This window comes from Oncorhynchus mykiss, chromosome Y (genome assembly GCF_013265735.2).
Source record: "Oncorhynchus mykiss isolate Arlee chromosome Y, USDA_OmykA_1.1, whole genome shotgun sequence".
NCBI lineage: Eukaryota > Metazoa > Chordata > Actinopteri > Salmoniformes > Salmonidae > Oncorhynchus > Oncorhynchus mykiss.
Genome location: NC_048593.1, coordinates 33845614 through 33861567, shown reverse-complemented (window position 1 = coordinate 33861567; position 15954 = coordinate 33845614). Strand labels below are relative to the sequence as shown.

The 15954-nt window shown below is 43.5% G+C and overlaps 1 protein-coding gene across 2 annotated transcripts in view; it reads right to left on the bottom strand.

Moving 5' to 3' along the window:
• Nucleotides 1-15733, bottom strand: part of LOC110510124 (neurexin-2) — a 243230-nt gene extending 227497 nt beyond the window's left edge. Inside the window, exons 1-2 of one of the 2 annotated variants that reach the window (XM_036967308.1) lie at nucleotides 15437-15733; nucleotides 360-521 (exon numbers count right to left, since the gene is read on the bottom strand). In XM_036967308.1, coding sequence (XP_036823203.1) covers nucleotides 360-521; nucleotides 15437-15676 — 402 coding nt within the window. In that variant the 5' untranslated portion in view covers nucleotides 15677-15733. Of the gene's footprint in view, nucleotides 1-359; nucleotides 1372-15436 lie in introns of those variants that run through there. The other variant, XM_036967309.1, reaches the window with a different exon arrangement.
• Nucleotides 15734-15954: the final 221 nt, after the last annotated feature.

The following is a 15954-nucleotide window of genomic DNA, read 5'->3' as shown; positions in this document are numbered from 1 at the left end:
CACACTATGGCTCACACTAAGACTACACTATGGCTCACACTAAGACTACACTATGGCTCACACTAAGACTACACTATGGCTAACACTAAGACTACACTATGGCTCACTCTATGGCTACACAGCTAAACACTTAGAGCACTGCATGTGTACACACATTACAATCTGTCATTAACTAGCAACTGAAACAATTGACAAATATAAACATGGTATGTTCTTCCTGTGTGATGCACTGGGAGGTTTAACATCTAAATTCCAAGTGACGCATTCCTCAATAACAACAACAAATCTGTCATGTTACAAAGTGAATGGTGTTTGTGAATGTGAACACAGCTCAATGAGGGCAGTTGACCAGTACTTACGTCTTTGAGACAGCCCATGAAGTTATTGCTGACTGGGGAGCCAGGGAGGTCAGCCGTGTTGGGACTCCCCCCAATGTAGAAGAAGTCATCAGAGCCCAGCATGGTGTAGTCCTCCTGGGTGTAGCCGGTGGTGGACAAGATCCCATCCACAGAGACAGTCACCTGGGTGGCCAGAGAGAAATGGAGGTATGGAGAAAGTGGGAGGAGGAAAGAGAGAACAGACAGAAAGAGACAAAAAGGGAGATGTGGAAAGAATTTGAATTCAACATCAAATGAAACAATGCACTGCTATGTTTTTGCGTTAAATGCTGGCCTTTACATTTGGTTGAATTCTCAGCTGTAAGAGTCATGAGTGCAGTTGGAGGGCCCAGCCATTCTCAGAAGCTTCCTCCTTTTTCTCGATTCTCGACAGATAGGCAGGGTTGATGACAAGCAAATTATGATATAATCATTCCATCAATATTTTGGATTTCAGTACAATATTATACAGTATATCTAAGTATGTCTGTAGATGTGAATTTGAGATGACACCCATTTCATGACAGATACAGTAGTTCATCATTGGAAATGTCCGCCAGAGGATGTAATGTTCCTTTCTCTACCATAAGCCCCCAGCCTCCAACCAGCCTCACAACTACAGACCATGTGTAACCACGCCAGTCCAGGACCTCAAAATCCACCTTCTTTACCTGCGGAAAAGGCTGAGACCAGCCACCGATGAAACTGTGGGTTTGCACAACCGAAAAATCTCTGCACAAACTGTCTCAGGGAAGCTCATCTGCGTGCTCGTCATCCTCACCAGGGTCTTGACCTGAATGCAGTTCGGTGTCGTAACGGACTTCAGTGAGCAAATGCTCACCTTCAATGGCAACTGGCACGTTGGAGAAGTGTGCTCTTCATGGATGAATCCCAGTTTCAACTATAATGGACAAATGGCAAATCGGTTTGTTGGGCGAGCGGTTTGCTGATATCAACGTTGTGAACAGAGTACCCCATGGTGACTGTGGGGTTATGTTATGGGCAGGCATAAGCTACAGACAATGAACACAATTGCATTTTATCAATGTCAGTTTGAATGCACAGAGATACCGTGACGAGATCCCATTGTCGTGCCATTCATCACCTCATGTTTCAGCATGATGATGCACGGCCCCATTTCGCAAGGATCTGTACACAATTCCTGGAAGCTGAAAATGTCCCAGTTCTACCATGGCCTACATACTCACCAGACATGTCACCCATTGAGAATGTTTTGGATGCTCTGGATCGACGTGTACGACAGCGTGTTCCAGAGCCCTTCAATATCCAGCAACTTTGCACAACCATTGAAGAGGAGTGGGACAACATTCCACAGCCCACAATCAACAGCCTGATCAACTCTATGTGAAGGAGATGTGTCGCGCTGCATGAGGCAAATGGTGGCCACACCAGATACTGACTGGTTTTGTGATCGACACCCCTACTTCTTTTTTAAGGTATGTGTGACCAACAGATGTATATCTGTATTCCCCAGTCATGTGAAATCCATAAATTAGAGCCTAATGACTTATTTCAATTGACTGATATCCTTGTATGAACTGTAACTCAGTACAATCTTTGAAATTGTTGCATGTTACGTCTACTAGTTAGCTAGTGATAGCCAGATTCAGAAGCTTGCAAACTGCCATTAGAAAAAAAACCTTGATTTTTGCCAAAAGTTTAGAGGGGAAAAAAAGTCAAATTTAATAGTTTCAGTATAGTTTTCTTTTTTTAAAGTTTGTTAATTATTTCAGTTGACAAAATCTTTTTTTATGATTATTTTTAATTTTTTTATTTTTCGTTTCATATAATAAACTTGAGCTGTACAGCATGTGGTTTACAAAACCCTGCGTGGATTGGTCAAGTCTCACCAAGTTCTACCCAATCAGACGTGATCATGTGTCACGTGATCATCTTTGAAATCGCTGGCTAATTGTTGATAAGAGGCAGGGTCTGTGTTATCCTTGTTTCATCAACAAAACCAAGTGGGCCAGAGAGATACATTTGGATACATTAGTAACCTGCAAGTTGCATACACTAGAGAGGATAGATCCCTTTCTGTGTTTGCAAACATTGCCACACGAGAGTGATGCGCGCAAATTGGTGACAGAACAAGGGGAAATTCTTATAAAATGGCAGACAAAAAAGCCTCTATTTACATGTTGCTTATGAGTGCATTTCACACTACTTTTGGATTATAATTGGATTTTAAGTTTCGTATGAATGTCCTGCTTATTACAACATTCTGCTGAAAAGGCAGCGTGAGAAATTCAAAAATATATTTTTTTAAATATGTAACTTTCACACATTAACAACTCCAATAAAGCAAATGAAAGATAAACATCTTGTTAATCTACCCATCATGTCTGATTTAAAAAATGCTTTACCTCGAAACATATGATTATGTTAGATCACCGCCAAGTCCAAAAAACACACAGCCATTTTCCCAGCCAAAGGAGTCACAAAAAACAGAAATAGAGATAAAATGAATCACTAACCTTTGATGATCTTCATCAGATGACACTCATAGGACATCATGTTATACAATACATTTATGTTTTGTTCGATAGTGTGCATAATGATATCCAAAAATCTCAGTTTACATTGGCGCCATGTTCAGAAATGCCTCCAAAATATCCAAAGAAATTGCAGAGAGCCATATCAAATAACAGAAATACTCATCATAAACTTTGATGAAAGATACATGTTTTACATAGAATTAAAGATACACTTGTTCTTAATGCAACCGCTGTGTCAGATTTCAAAAACCTTTAAGGAAAAAGCATACCATGCAATAATCTGAGACGGTGCTCAGATAGAAACAAAATTTCTCTGCCATGTTGGAGTCAACAGAAATACGAAATTACATTATAAATATTCCCTTACCTTTGATGATCTTCATCAGAATGCACTCCCAGGAATCCTAGTTCCACAATAAATTGTTGTTTTGTTCGATAATGTCCATTATTTATGTCCAAGTAGCTACTTTTGTTAGCACGTTTAGTACACACATCCAAACGCTCGTGCAGGTCCAGGCGAACGTCGGACAAAAACTTTAAAAAGTTATATTACAGGTGGAATAAACTTATCAAACTAAGTTTAGAATCAATCTTTAGGATGTTGTTATCATAAATATTCAATAACGTTCCAACAAGAGAATTCCTTTGTGTAAATTAAGTCGATATCATGTGGAAGTTGTGGAATGCTCGTGAACAGGACCTGGCTCTCTGCCAGACCACTGACTTATTCCCCTCTCATCCGGCCCCACAGTAGAAGCTTCATTCAAGGTTCTACAGACTGTTGACATCTAGTGGAAGCTGTAGGAAGTGCAAACAGATCCATATCCCACTGGGATTTCAATAGGCGATGAGTTGAAAATCAACCAACCTCAGATATCCCACTTCCTGTTTGGATTTTTCTCAGGATTTCGTCTGCCATTTAATTTTACTTTTATTTAACTAGGCAAGTCAGTTAAGAATAAATTCTTAACGACAGATTTGAACTTGCAACCTTCCGGTTTCTAGTCCAACACTCTAACCACTAGGCTACCCTACCGCCCCTGCCATATGAATTCTGTTATACTCACAGACATCATTCAAACAGTTTTAGAAACTTCAGAGTGTTTTCTATCCAATAGTACTAATAATATGCATATATTAGCATCTGGGACAGAGTAGGAGGCAGTTCACTCTGGGGACGCTATTCATCCATAGTGAAAATGCTGCCCCCTATCCCTAAAAATTAACCAGTAAAAAGGCTATTTGGCTAGCTTTTGCTACAGCCTATATCAATGAGTGTTAGCATTCTAGCTAACAATTACTGCATCCAAAACATATTTGTAAGCGTACGAGAACCCCCCAAAAATATTTTTTGTTTAGAATGAATAAAAACGTAAATCTAGGCTGGGCGCAGATGGCGATGTGGTTTTTACTGCCGCCAGGAGTTGCGAGCAGTGTGTCGTGTACTGGAAAAGGGGTCTGTACTGTATGCCTAATGATATTATGTGAAGTCTGAAGACCATTATTGCTGACTGACAAGTATTATGTTTCGCAGGGGTCCTCTCTGAGAAAAGCGAAGCCCAGCCACCTGCACTCTGTGTCCTTGAGCAAAGCACATACAACTAATTGCTCAGGCGTGTGTCTCAAGTAGAGTGGGATATGCACAAAAACATATACAAATATTAGCACCCACCTACTCTGAGGGATTGCCCGGTTCTGATAATTAGACATGGGTGTTTCTTGGTTTTAAATGTCCTTCCCTCATTAAAGGACAACACATTTTTATGTCTGCTGTTTCTGTTTAGAGCTGTAATGAATCTGTAGATTCAATTGTAGGCAAGGTTGAACAAGGGAGTTGTTGAAAGTGTTTGTGTGTGTATGTGTGTGTATGTGTGTGTGTCTGTGAGAGAGTGAGTCAGAGAGAGTGAGTGAGTGAGTGAGTGAGTGAGTGAGTGAGTGAGTGAGTGAGTGAGTGAGTGAGTGAGTGAGTGAGTGAGTGAGTGAGTGAGTGAGTGAGTGAGTGAGTGAGTGAGTGTGTGTGTGTGTGTGTGTGTGTGTGTGTGTGTGTGTGTGTGTGTGCGTGCGTGCGTGCGTGCGTGTGTGTGTGTGCCAGAGAGTGTGTGATTGAGTGTGTGTGAGAGAGAAAGCAATTGGGGATAGCGCGAGAGAGACAAGAGTTATTTATTTCACTTTAGTTTATCCATTTCACTTGCTTTGGTAATGTAAACATATGTTCCCCATGCCAATAAATCCTCTTGAATTGAATTGAGAGAAACAAAAGAGAAAGCTATTTTGTTTAGAAGACGAATACAGCTTGTGAAAACGGACCACCAGAGATTGTTAAAAAAGAAATGTTTCCACAGGAGGTGCATTTCTTTCTGTCGGCATGTCAGTAACTGGAAGCTATCCAAGGAAAAGCACAATGTATGCAGGGAAGTGCATGAGAGGGTTTGTAAGTATAGGATTATTCTGTCTATTGGAAGTATGGTTGAGGGTAGGGTTGGGATAATGAAGAGAGAATGTCTATATGCAGGTTGGGATGAGAGGGAAGGGGGTTCTTTTAGTAAGGACGTTAGAGTCAGACACACAAATGGTTGTCAGTTCAGTACTAGATCGAATCAGATAGACGGACATAGAGTGCATTAGGAAAGTATTCAGACTCATTGACTTTTTCCACATTTGGTTACGTTACAGCCTTGTTCTAAAATGGATGAAATAAATACAAATTCTCAGCAATCTACAAACAGTACCCCATAATGACAAAGGGAAGACAGGTTTTTAGAATTTTTTGCAAATTAATCAATAAATAAAAACTGAAATATCTTATTTACATAAGTATTCTGACCCTTTGCTATGAGACTTGAAATTGAGCTCAGATGCATCCTGTTTCCATTGATCATCCTTGAGATGTCACTACAACCTAATTGGAGTCCTCCTGTGGTAAATTCAATTGATTAGACATGATTTGGAAAGGCACACACCTGTCTATATAAGGTCCCACAGTTGACAGTGCATGTCACATCAAAAACCAAGCGATGAGGCCGAAGGAATTGTCCGTAGAGCCCCGAGACAGGATTGTGTCAAGGCACAGATCTGGGGAAGGATACTATAAAATGTCTGCAACATTGAAGGTCCCCAAGGGCCTCCATCATTCTTAAATGGAAGAGGTTTGGAACCCTCTTCCTAGAGCTGGCCGTCAGCCCAAACTGAGCAATTGGGGGAGAAGGACATTGGTCAGGGCGGTGACCAAGAACCCGATGGTCACTCTGACAAAGCACTGGAGTTCCTCTGATAAGATGGACGAACCTTCCAGAAGGACAACCATTTCTGCAGCACTCCACCAATCAGGCCTTTATGGTAGAGTGGCCAGACGGAAGCCACTTCTCAGTAAAAAGGCACATGACAACCCGACTTGGAGTTTGCCAAAAGGCACTTAAAGACTCTCAGACCATGAGAAACAAGATTCTCTGGTCTTATGATACCAAGATGTATTGCCAATCGTCACATCTGGAGGAAACCTGGCACTATCCCTACGGTGAAGCATGGTGGTGGCAGCATCAGGCTGTGGGGATATTTTTCAGCGGCAGGGACTGGGAGACTAGTCAGGATCAAGGCAAAGATGAACAGAGCAAAGTACAGAGAGAGATCCTTGATGAAAACCTGCTCCAGAGCGCTCAGCAACTCAGACTGGGGCGAAGGTTCACCTACCAACAGGACAATGACCCACAGCCAAGACAATGCAGGAGTGGCTTCTGAATGTCCTTGAGTGGCCCAGCCAGAGCCGAGAATTGAACCCAATCGAACATCTCTGGAGAGAACTGAAAATAGTTGTGCAGCAACGCTCCCCATCCAACCTGACAGAGCTTGAGAGGATCTGCAGAAAAGAATGGGAGAAACTCTCGAAATACAGGTGTGCCAAGCTTGTAGCGTCATACCCATGAAGACTTGAAGCTGTAAACACTGTGAAATGTGCTTCAACAAAGTACTGACTTAAGGGTCTGAATACTTATGTAAATGTGATATTTCCATTCTATTTTAAATTAGCAAAAATGCTTTGCCATTATGGCATTGTGTGTAGATTGATGAGGATTTTATTTGTTTAATCCATTTTAGAATAAGGCTTTAACGTAACAAAGTGTTGAAAGTAATAGGGTCTGAATACTTTCCGAAGGCACTTTATATACTCTTAGTGTGAATAGAAAGACCTTGGAATTTTGGTTGGAATAAAAGTGGCTTTATTTGTTGTAATAACCCATCAAGGGCTTGAGTGTGGACACATGCGATGCATATTAATCACGGAATTATGAATCATTCACATAAAGTCAAATGGAAAGAGAAAATCACACTAACAGAGGGTGTAGATGATTTCTACTATGTACTGTTGATGTTCGTGGAGGCAACAGAATGGATAAAAGACTAACCAAAAATAAACTACATGGATCTACCTGTCTCCATATTTATATCCTACGTTAGGATTATAAGGCGAAAGGGAAGTGAAGCTTTGAAGTTGACAAAAATGTTTTTTTTTTACTAAAGTCTCTCTCTCTGATTAATACTGTTTCACAGTGCCTGACACTTCATTGATACCCACTATAGGAAAGATGTATGCTTGTTCTTCCTGTTAGCCACAATGGACCTATTCTAAACCGAATTCTCTAGTTCTGACTTCTTATTCATGATTCAGTTTTTTGTATTTTTACCCCTTTTTCTCTCCAATTTCGTGATATCCAAATTGGTAGTTACAGTCTTGTCCCATCGCTGCAACTCCTGTGTGGACTCGGGAGACGCGAAACACGACCCTGTCAAGCCGCACTTCTTGACACACTGCCCACTTAACCCGGAAGCCAGTCGCACCAATGTGTCGGATGAAACACCGTACAACTGGTGACCGGACTTAGCGTGCAGGCGCCCAGCCCGCCACAAGGAGTTGCTAGAGCGCGATGGGACAAGGACATGCCTGCCAAACACTCCCCTAACCCGGACAATGCTGGGCCAATTGTGCGCCACCTCATGGGTCTGCAGGTCATGGCCGGCTGTGACACAGCCTAGGATTGAACCCGGGTCTGTAGTGACGCCTCAAGCACTGCGATGCAATGGCTTAGACTGCGGCACCACTCGGGAGGACAGACAGCTTGTCAGACAGACGTGAATTCTAGATGACAAAGATATCTGTTACAGTGACTCAAGAACACTGATGACACTAGTGGAATGATTGTTGCCAATTTTGTAACTTCTAGAAAGTAAAAGCAAAAAAAAAGCAAGAGATATTGTGAAAAATAACAAACTACACAATTCATATGCTGACTATCATATAATGTTTACCATAGCATGTTCAATAGCTGGGTGCTTCATCAGAAAGGGGAGGAGAAAGAAATGGCAGATGGTAAAGTCAACAAAGCACACTAGTGCTTTAGAAAAGACCAATAAAATGCCCTGACATGTGTATACATCCCTTTGTAAGGTAACAGTCAATGCATAGATTTGGCCTTTATTCAAAATGATACCAATAATACAAATCAAAATTGAGTGGGAATTTAATTGGAGAGATAAAATAAAAGCTCCACTAAATGCAAAGCAATGAAAAGCTGAATTTAGTATCTAACAGAAACAAATGAAGAATATAAAAAAATGAAGACTACCTTTTGAAGAGTCGTTTTAGAACACTTACTCATTCAAGGTTTTTCTTTATTTTAATATTTTCTACATTCTTGAATAATAGTGAAGACATTAAAACTATGAAATAACACATATGGAATCATGTAGTAACCAAACATTTTTTAAACAACGCCTGGTTATCTGATGCAGCACTCCATCACTCTCCTTCTTGGTCAAAGAGCCCTTACACAGCCTAGAGATGTGTTGGGTCATTATCCTGTTGAAAACAAATGATAGTCCCACTAAGCCCAAACCAGATGGGATAGTATTGCTGCAGAATGCTGTGGTAGCCATGATGGTTAAGTGTGCCTTGAATTCTAAATAAATTGCAGACAGTGTCACCAGCAAAGCACCATCACACCTCCTCCTCCATGCTTTACGGTGGGAAATACACATGCAGAGATCATCCGTTCAGCCACACTGCGTCTCACAGACACCTCCTGGGGGCGGCCCGTCAGGAAGTCCATGATCCAGTTGCAGAGGGAGGTGTTTAGTCCCAGTTTCCTTAGCTTAGTGATGAGCTTTGAGGGTACTATGGTGTTGAACGCTGAGCTGTAGTCACTGAATAGCATTCTCACATAGGTGTTCCTTTTGTCCAGGTGGGAAAGGGCAGTGTGGAGTGCAATAGAGATTGCATCATCTGTGGATCTGTTTGGCCGGTATGCAAATTGCAGTGGGTCTAGGGTTTCTGGGATAATGGTGTTGATGTGAGCCATTACCAACCTTTCAAAGCACTTCATGGCTACGGACGTGAGTGCTACGGGTCTGTAGTTATTTAGGCAGGTTGTCTTTGTGTTCTTGGGCACAGGCACTATGGTGGTCTGCTTGAAACATGCTGGTATCACAGACTCAATCAGGGACATGTGGAAAATGTCAGTGAAGACACCTGCCAGTTGGTCAGCACATGCCCGGAGCACACGTCCTGGTAATCCATCTGGCCCCGCAGCCTTGTGTATGTTGACCTGTTTAAAGGTCTTACTCATTTCGGCTATGGAGAGCATCATCACACAGTCATCCGGAACAGCTGATGCTCTCATGCATGCCTCAGTGTTGCTTGCCTCGAAGTGAGCATAGAAGTGATTTAGCTCGTCTTGTAGGCTCGTGTCACTGGGCAGCTCGCAGCTGTGCTTCCCTTTTTAGTCTGTAATAGTTTGCAAGCCCTGGCACATCCGACGAGCATCGGAGCCGGTGTGGTATGATTCAATCTTAGCCCTGTATTGACACTTTGCCTGTTTGATGGTTCGTCACAGGGCATAGCAGGATTTCGTGTACGCTTCCGGGTTAGAGTCCCGCACCTTGAAAGCGGCAGCTCTACCCTTTAGCTCAGTGCGAATGTTGCCTGTAATCCATGGCTTCTGGTTGGGGTATGTACATACAGTCACTGTGGGGACAACGTCCTCGATGCACTTATTGCGACTTCCGGCGCCGACAGAGATGGCCGCCTCGCTTCGCGTTCCTAGGAAACTATGCAGTTTTTTGTTTTTTTACGTGTTATTTCTTACATTAGTACCCCAGCTCATCTTAGGTTTCATTACATACAGTCGAGAAGAACTACTGAATATAAGATCAGCATCAACTCACCATCAGTACTACCAAGAATATGTTTTTCGCGACGCGGATCCTGTGTTCTGCCTTACAAACAGGACAACTGAGTGGATTCCATGCAGCGACCCAAAAAAAAAAAAACTCAGAAAAAGAGGGAAACGAGGCGGTCTTCTGGTCAGACTCCGGAGACGGGCACATCGTGCACCACTCCCTAGCATTCTTCTTGCCAATGTCCAGTCTCTTGACAACAAGGTTGATGAAATCCGAGCAAGGGTAGCATTCCAGAGGGACATCAGAGACTGTAACGTTCTTTGCTTCACGGAAACGTGGCTCACTGGAGTGACTCTATCCGAAGCGGTGCAGCCAACGGGTTTCTCCACACATCGCGCAGACAGAAACAAACAACTTTCTGGTAAGAAGAGGGGCGGCGGCGTATGCCTTATGACTAACGTGACATGGTGTGATGAAAGAAACATACAGGAACTCAAATCCTTCTGTTCACCTGATTTAGAATTCCTCACAATCAAATGTAGACCGCATTATCTACCAAGAGAATTCTCTTCGATTATAATCACAGCCGTATACATCCCCCCCCAAGCAGACACATCGATGGCTCTGAACGAACTTTATTTAACTCTTTGCAAACTGGAAACCATTCATCCGGAGGCTGCATTCATTGTAGCTGGGGATTTTAACAAGGCTAATCTGAAAACAAGACTCCCTAAATTTTATCAGCATATCGATTGCGCAACCAGGGGTGGAAAGACCTTGGATCATTGTTACTCTAACTTCCGCGACGCATATAAGGCCCTGCCCCGCCCCCCTTTCGGAAAAGCTGACCACGACTCCATTTTGTTGATCCCTGCCTACAGACAGAAACTAAAACAAGAGGCTCCCACGCTGAGGTCTGTCCAACGCTGGTCCGACCAAGCTGACTCCACACTCCAAGACTGCTTCCACCACGTGGACTGGGACATGTTTCGTATTGCGTCAGACAACAACATTGACGAATACGCTGATTCGGTGTGTGAGTTCATTAGAACGTGCGTTGAAGATGTCGTTCCCATAGCAACGATTAAAACATTCCCTAACCAGAAACCGTGGATTGATGGCAGCATTCGCGTGAAACTGAAAGCGCGAACCACTGCTTTTAATCAGGGGAAGGTGTCTGGTAACATGACCGAATACAAACAGTGCAGCTATTCCCTCCGCAAGGCTATCAAACAAGCTAAGCGTCAGTACAGAGACAAAGTAGAATCTCAATTCAACGGCTCAGACACAAGAGGCATGTGGCAGGGTCTACAGTCAATCACGGACTACAGGAAGAAATCCAGCCCAGTCACGGACCAGGATGTCCTGCTCCCAGGCAGACTAAACAACTTTTTTGCCCGCTTTGAGGACAATACAGTGCCACTGACACGGCCGGCAACGAAAACATGCGGTCTCTCCTTCACTGCAGCCGAGGTGAGTAAGACATTTAAACGTGTTAACCCTCGCAAGGCTGCAGGCCCAGACGGCATCCCCAGCCGCGCCCTCAGAGCATGCGCAGACCAGCTGGCCGGTGTGTTTACGGACATATTCAATCAATCCCTATACCAGTCTGCTGTTCCCACATGCTTCAAGAGGGCCACCATTGTTCCTGTTCCCAAGAAAGCTAAGGTAACTGAGCTAAACGACTACCGCCCCGTAGCACTCACTTCCGTCATCATGAAGTGCTTTGAGAGACTAGTCAAGGACCATATCACCTCCACCCTACCTGACACCCTAGACCCACTCCAATTTGCTTACCGCCCAAATAGGTCCACAGACGATGCAATCTCAACCACACTGCACACTGCCCTAACCCATCTGGACAAGAGGAATACCCATGTGAGAATGCTGTTCATTGACTACAGCTCGGCATTCAACACCATAGTACCCTCCAAGCTCGTCATCAAGCTCGAGACCCTGGGTCTCGACCCCGCCCTGTGCAACTGGGTACTGGACTTCCTGACGGGCCGCCCCCCAGGTGGTGAGGGTAGGCAACAACATCTCCTCCCCGCTGATCCTCAACCCTGGGGCCCCACAAGGGTGCGTTCTGAGCCCTCTCCTGTACTCCCTGTTCACCCACGACTGCGTGGCCACGCACGCCTCCAACTCAATCATCAAGTTTGCGGACGACACAACAGTGGTAGGCTTGATTACCAACAACGACGAGATGGCCTACAGGGAGGAGGTGAGGGCCCTCGGAGTGTGGTGTCAGGAAAATAACCTCACACTCAACGTCAACAAAACTAAGGAGATGATTGTGGACTTCAGGAAACAGCAGAGGGAACACCCCCCTATCCACATCGATGGAACAGTAGTGGAGAGGGTAGCAAGTTTTAAGTTCCTCGGCATACACATCACAGACAAACTGAATTGGTCCACTCACACAGACAGCATTGTGAAGAAGGCGCAGCAGCGCCTCTTCAACCTCAGGAGGCTGAAGAAATTTGGCTTGTCACCAAAAGCACTCACAAACTTCTACAGATGCACAATCGAGAGCATCCTGGCGGGCTGTATCACCGCCTGGTACGGCAACTGCTCCGCCCTCAACCGTAAGGCTCTCCAGAGGGTGGTGAGGTCTGCACAACGCATCACCGGGGGCAAACTACCTGCCCTCCAGGACACCTACACCACCCGATGTCACAGGAAGGCCATAAAGATCATCAAGGACATCAACCACCCGAGCCACTGCCTGTTCACCCCGCTATCATCCAGAAGGCGAGGTCAGTACAGGTGCATCAAAGCTGGGACCGAGAGACTGAAAAACAGCTTCTATCTCAAGGCCATCAGACTGTTAAACAGCCACCACTAACATTGAGTGGCTGCTGCCAACACACTGACACTGACTCAACTCCAGCCACTTTAATAATGGGAATTGATGGGAAATGATGTAAATATATCACTAGCCACTTTAAACAATGCTACCTTATATAATGTTACTTACCCTACATTATTCATCTCATATGCATACGTATATACTGTACTCTATATCATCGACTGTATCCTTATATAATACATGTATCACTAGCCACTTTAAACTATGCCACTTTGTTTACATACTCATCTCATTTGTACATACTGTACTCGATACCATCTACTGTATCTTGCCTATGCTGCTCTGTACCATCACTCATTCATATATCCTTATGTACATATTCTTTATCCCCTTACACTGTGTACAAGACAGTAGTTTTGGAATTGTTAGTTAGATTACTTGTTGGTTATTACTGCATTGTCGGAACTAGAAGCACAAGCATTTCGCTACACTCGCATTAACATCTGCTAACCATGTGTATGTGACAAATAAAATTTGATTTGATTTTTGATTTGACTTATTGATAAAGCCAGTGACTGATGTGGTGTACTCCTCAATGCCATCGGAAGAATCCCGGAACATATTCCAGTCTGTGCTAGCAAAACAGTCCTGTAGTTTAGCATCTGCTTCATCTGACCACTTTTTTATAGACCGAGTCACTGGTGCTTTCTGTTTGAATTTTTGCTTGTAAGCAAGAGTCAGGAGGATAGAGTTGTGGTCGGATTTACCAAATGGAGGGCGAGAGAGATCTTTGTATGCGTCTCCGTGTGTGGAGTACAGGTGACCAATTTATTTTTCCCTCTGGTTGCATATTTAACATGTTGATAGAAATTTGGTGGAACTGATTTAATTTTCCCTGCATTAAAGTCTCCGGCCACTAGGAGCGCCACCTCTGGGTGAGTACTTTCCTGTTTGTTTCATTCCTTATACAGCTGACTGAGTATGGTCTTAGTACCAGCATCTGTCTGTGGTGGTAAATAAACAGCCACGAAAAGTATAGCTGAAAACTCTCTAGGCAAGTAGTGTGGCCTGCAATTTATCACAATATACTCTACTTCAGGCGAGCAAAATCTAGAGACTCCCTTAGATTTCGTGCACCAGCTGTTGTTTACAAATATGCAGAGACACGCTGCCGGTGCAGCATGTATTCCGCTAGCTGAATATCCATGTTGTCATTCAGCCACGATTCCGTGAAACATAGGATATTACAGTTTTTGATGTCCCGTTGGTAAGATATTCATGATCGTACCTCGTCTAATTTATTGTCCAATGATTGCACGTTGGCGAGTAGTATTGACGGTAACGGCAGCTTTCCCAGTCGCCTTCTCCGGGTCCTGACCAGGCATCCAGCTCTTTGTCCTCTGTACCTGCGTCGCTTCCTCTTGCAAATAACAGTGATGTCGGTCCTGTGGAGTGTTTGGAGAATGTCTTGTGCGTCGTCTTTTTTTGTAGAACAAATATTTGTCTAATCCGAGGTGTGTGATCGCTGTCCTGATATACAGAAGCTCTTTTTTGGAATAAGATACGGTTGCAGAAACATTACGTACAAAATAAGTTGCAAATAATGCATGGGAGAGGAAAGCAGGCAGGACCAGGGTTAGTAGGAGAGCATGGCACTGACTAATCCTGACAGGGTGTAAAGCTAGCACAGAAATATGTTGTGAAATACATGGCTGTAATCTTTAAAGATAAAAGGTTTTTTATAAGTTCAACCCTAGAGGATAGATCTAGCTAAATATGGACCACTCATCAGCTATATTGGTAGTATCCTTCCTCAGGATAAATTCACTGACATCATTATAAGCATTAAGGTAAAGTCAAATATATTATGTTAGAAACATGGAATTATAAAAGCAACTTCAATACACGAACAAATCATATTCATTACTAGTAGGCTTATAATGTGGAGACTCAATGAGACTGACTCAGAAATCAATCAACACGTTCCAAGTCAATTCAGCCACAACAATATACACCTCAACACTAGTCACACAGGGAGGAACATCCCACATCAACATGGTTCACCTATGGAGAAAAAATGTTGAGAGAGACACAAATGTGTCATTGATTCATTTTACTCTGAACTGAATTGAAAAGAACAAGATTGTGTATCGACAGCCATAGAGAATAAGAATGGATTACTACAGCATATGTGAGGCACATTTACTCAACGTACCCTAAAGACTTTCACACTTGGGGTATGAGTCACTGGAGTTTGGCTTGGGACTGATAAAGATAAATTGAGGGCTAAATCAGAAAAGGGTAGCCTAAAACATCTTTGTTTTTCAGTCCTGAGGGATAAATGAACACAACACAGTGAATATAATTCAATCACAAACTCACATTATAACTGGTCTCCCTTGGATGCCCATGATGGATATGCATTCACAACAACTGGAAGCTAAATGATGATACTATCACACCCTCTTCAAATAGAAAATGAAAATCTTCCTGTAATAATGCTAAATCTACTGCTGAGTGCAGGAAGAAGCACAGAGAGGGTGTGTACAGTACTGTACCTGGCGCAGGTTGCGTGTGATGCGCACTTCGTGCCAGGCATTGTCGTTGAACTTGCCGTTGGTGGGCTCCACCAGGGCCTCGAAGGCCCCTGAGCCCAGGTTGATGACTAGCCACACAGCGCCGCTCCTCAGGGATAGGTTGACATAGTCAGCTGACTTCCCGGTGTGGAGAAGTAGGCCGTTCCTCTGCAGCGTGCGGAAGGACAGAGTGATCTCGTCCAGTTTGCTCTGGATGGGCATCTGAGATAAGTCATAGCTGAAGAACTCGTTGCCTTTGTAGGTGGCAACCGATTCCTCTTTTGCTGTGGTGAGAGATGGAGAGAAGGCTGTCAAAATAAAAATCAAATGCTATTTGTCACATGCGTCGAATACAACAGGTACCTTACTGTGAAATGCTAACTAACAAGCCCTTAACCAACAATGCAGTTCAATAATGATAATTTCTGAAACATCAGCTATTGTTATCACATCTATTGTTATCACAACCATTGTTATCACAACCATTGATATCACAACCA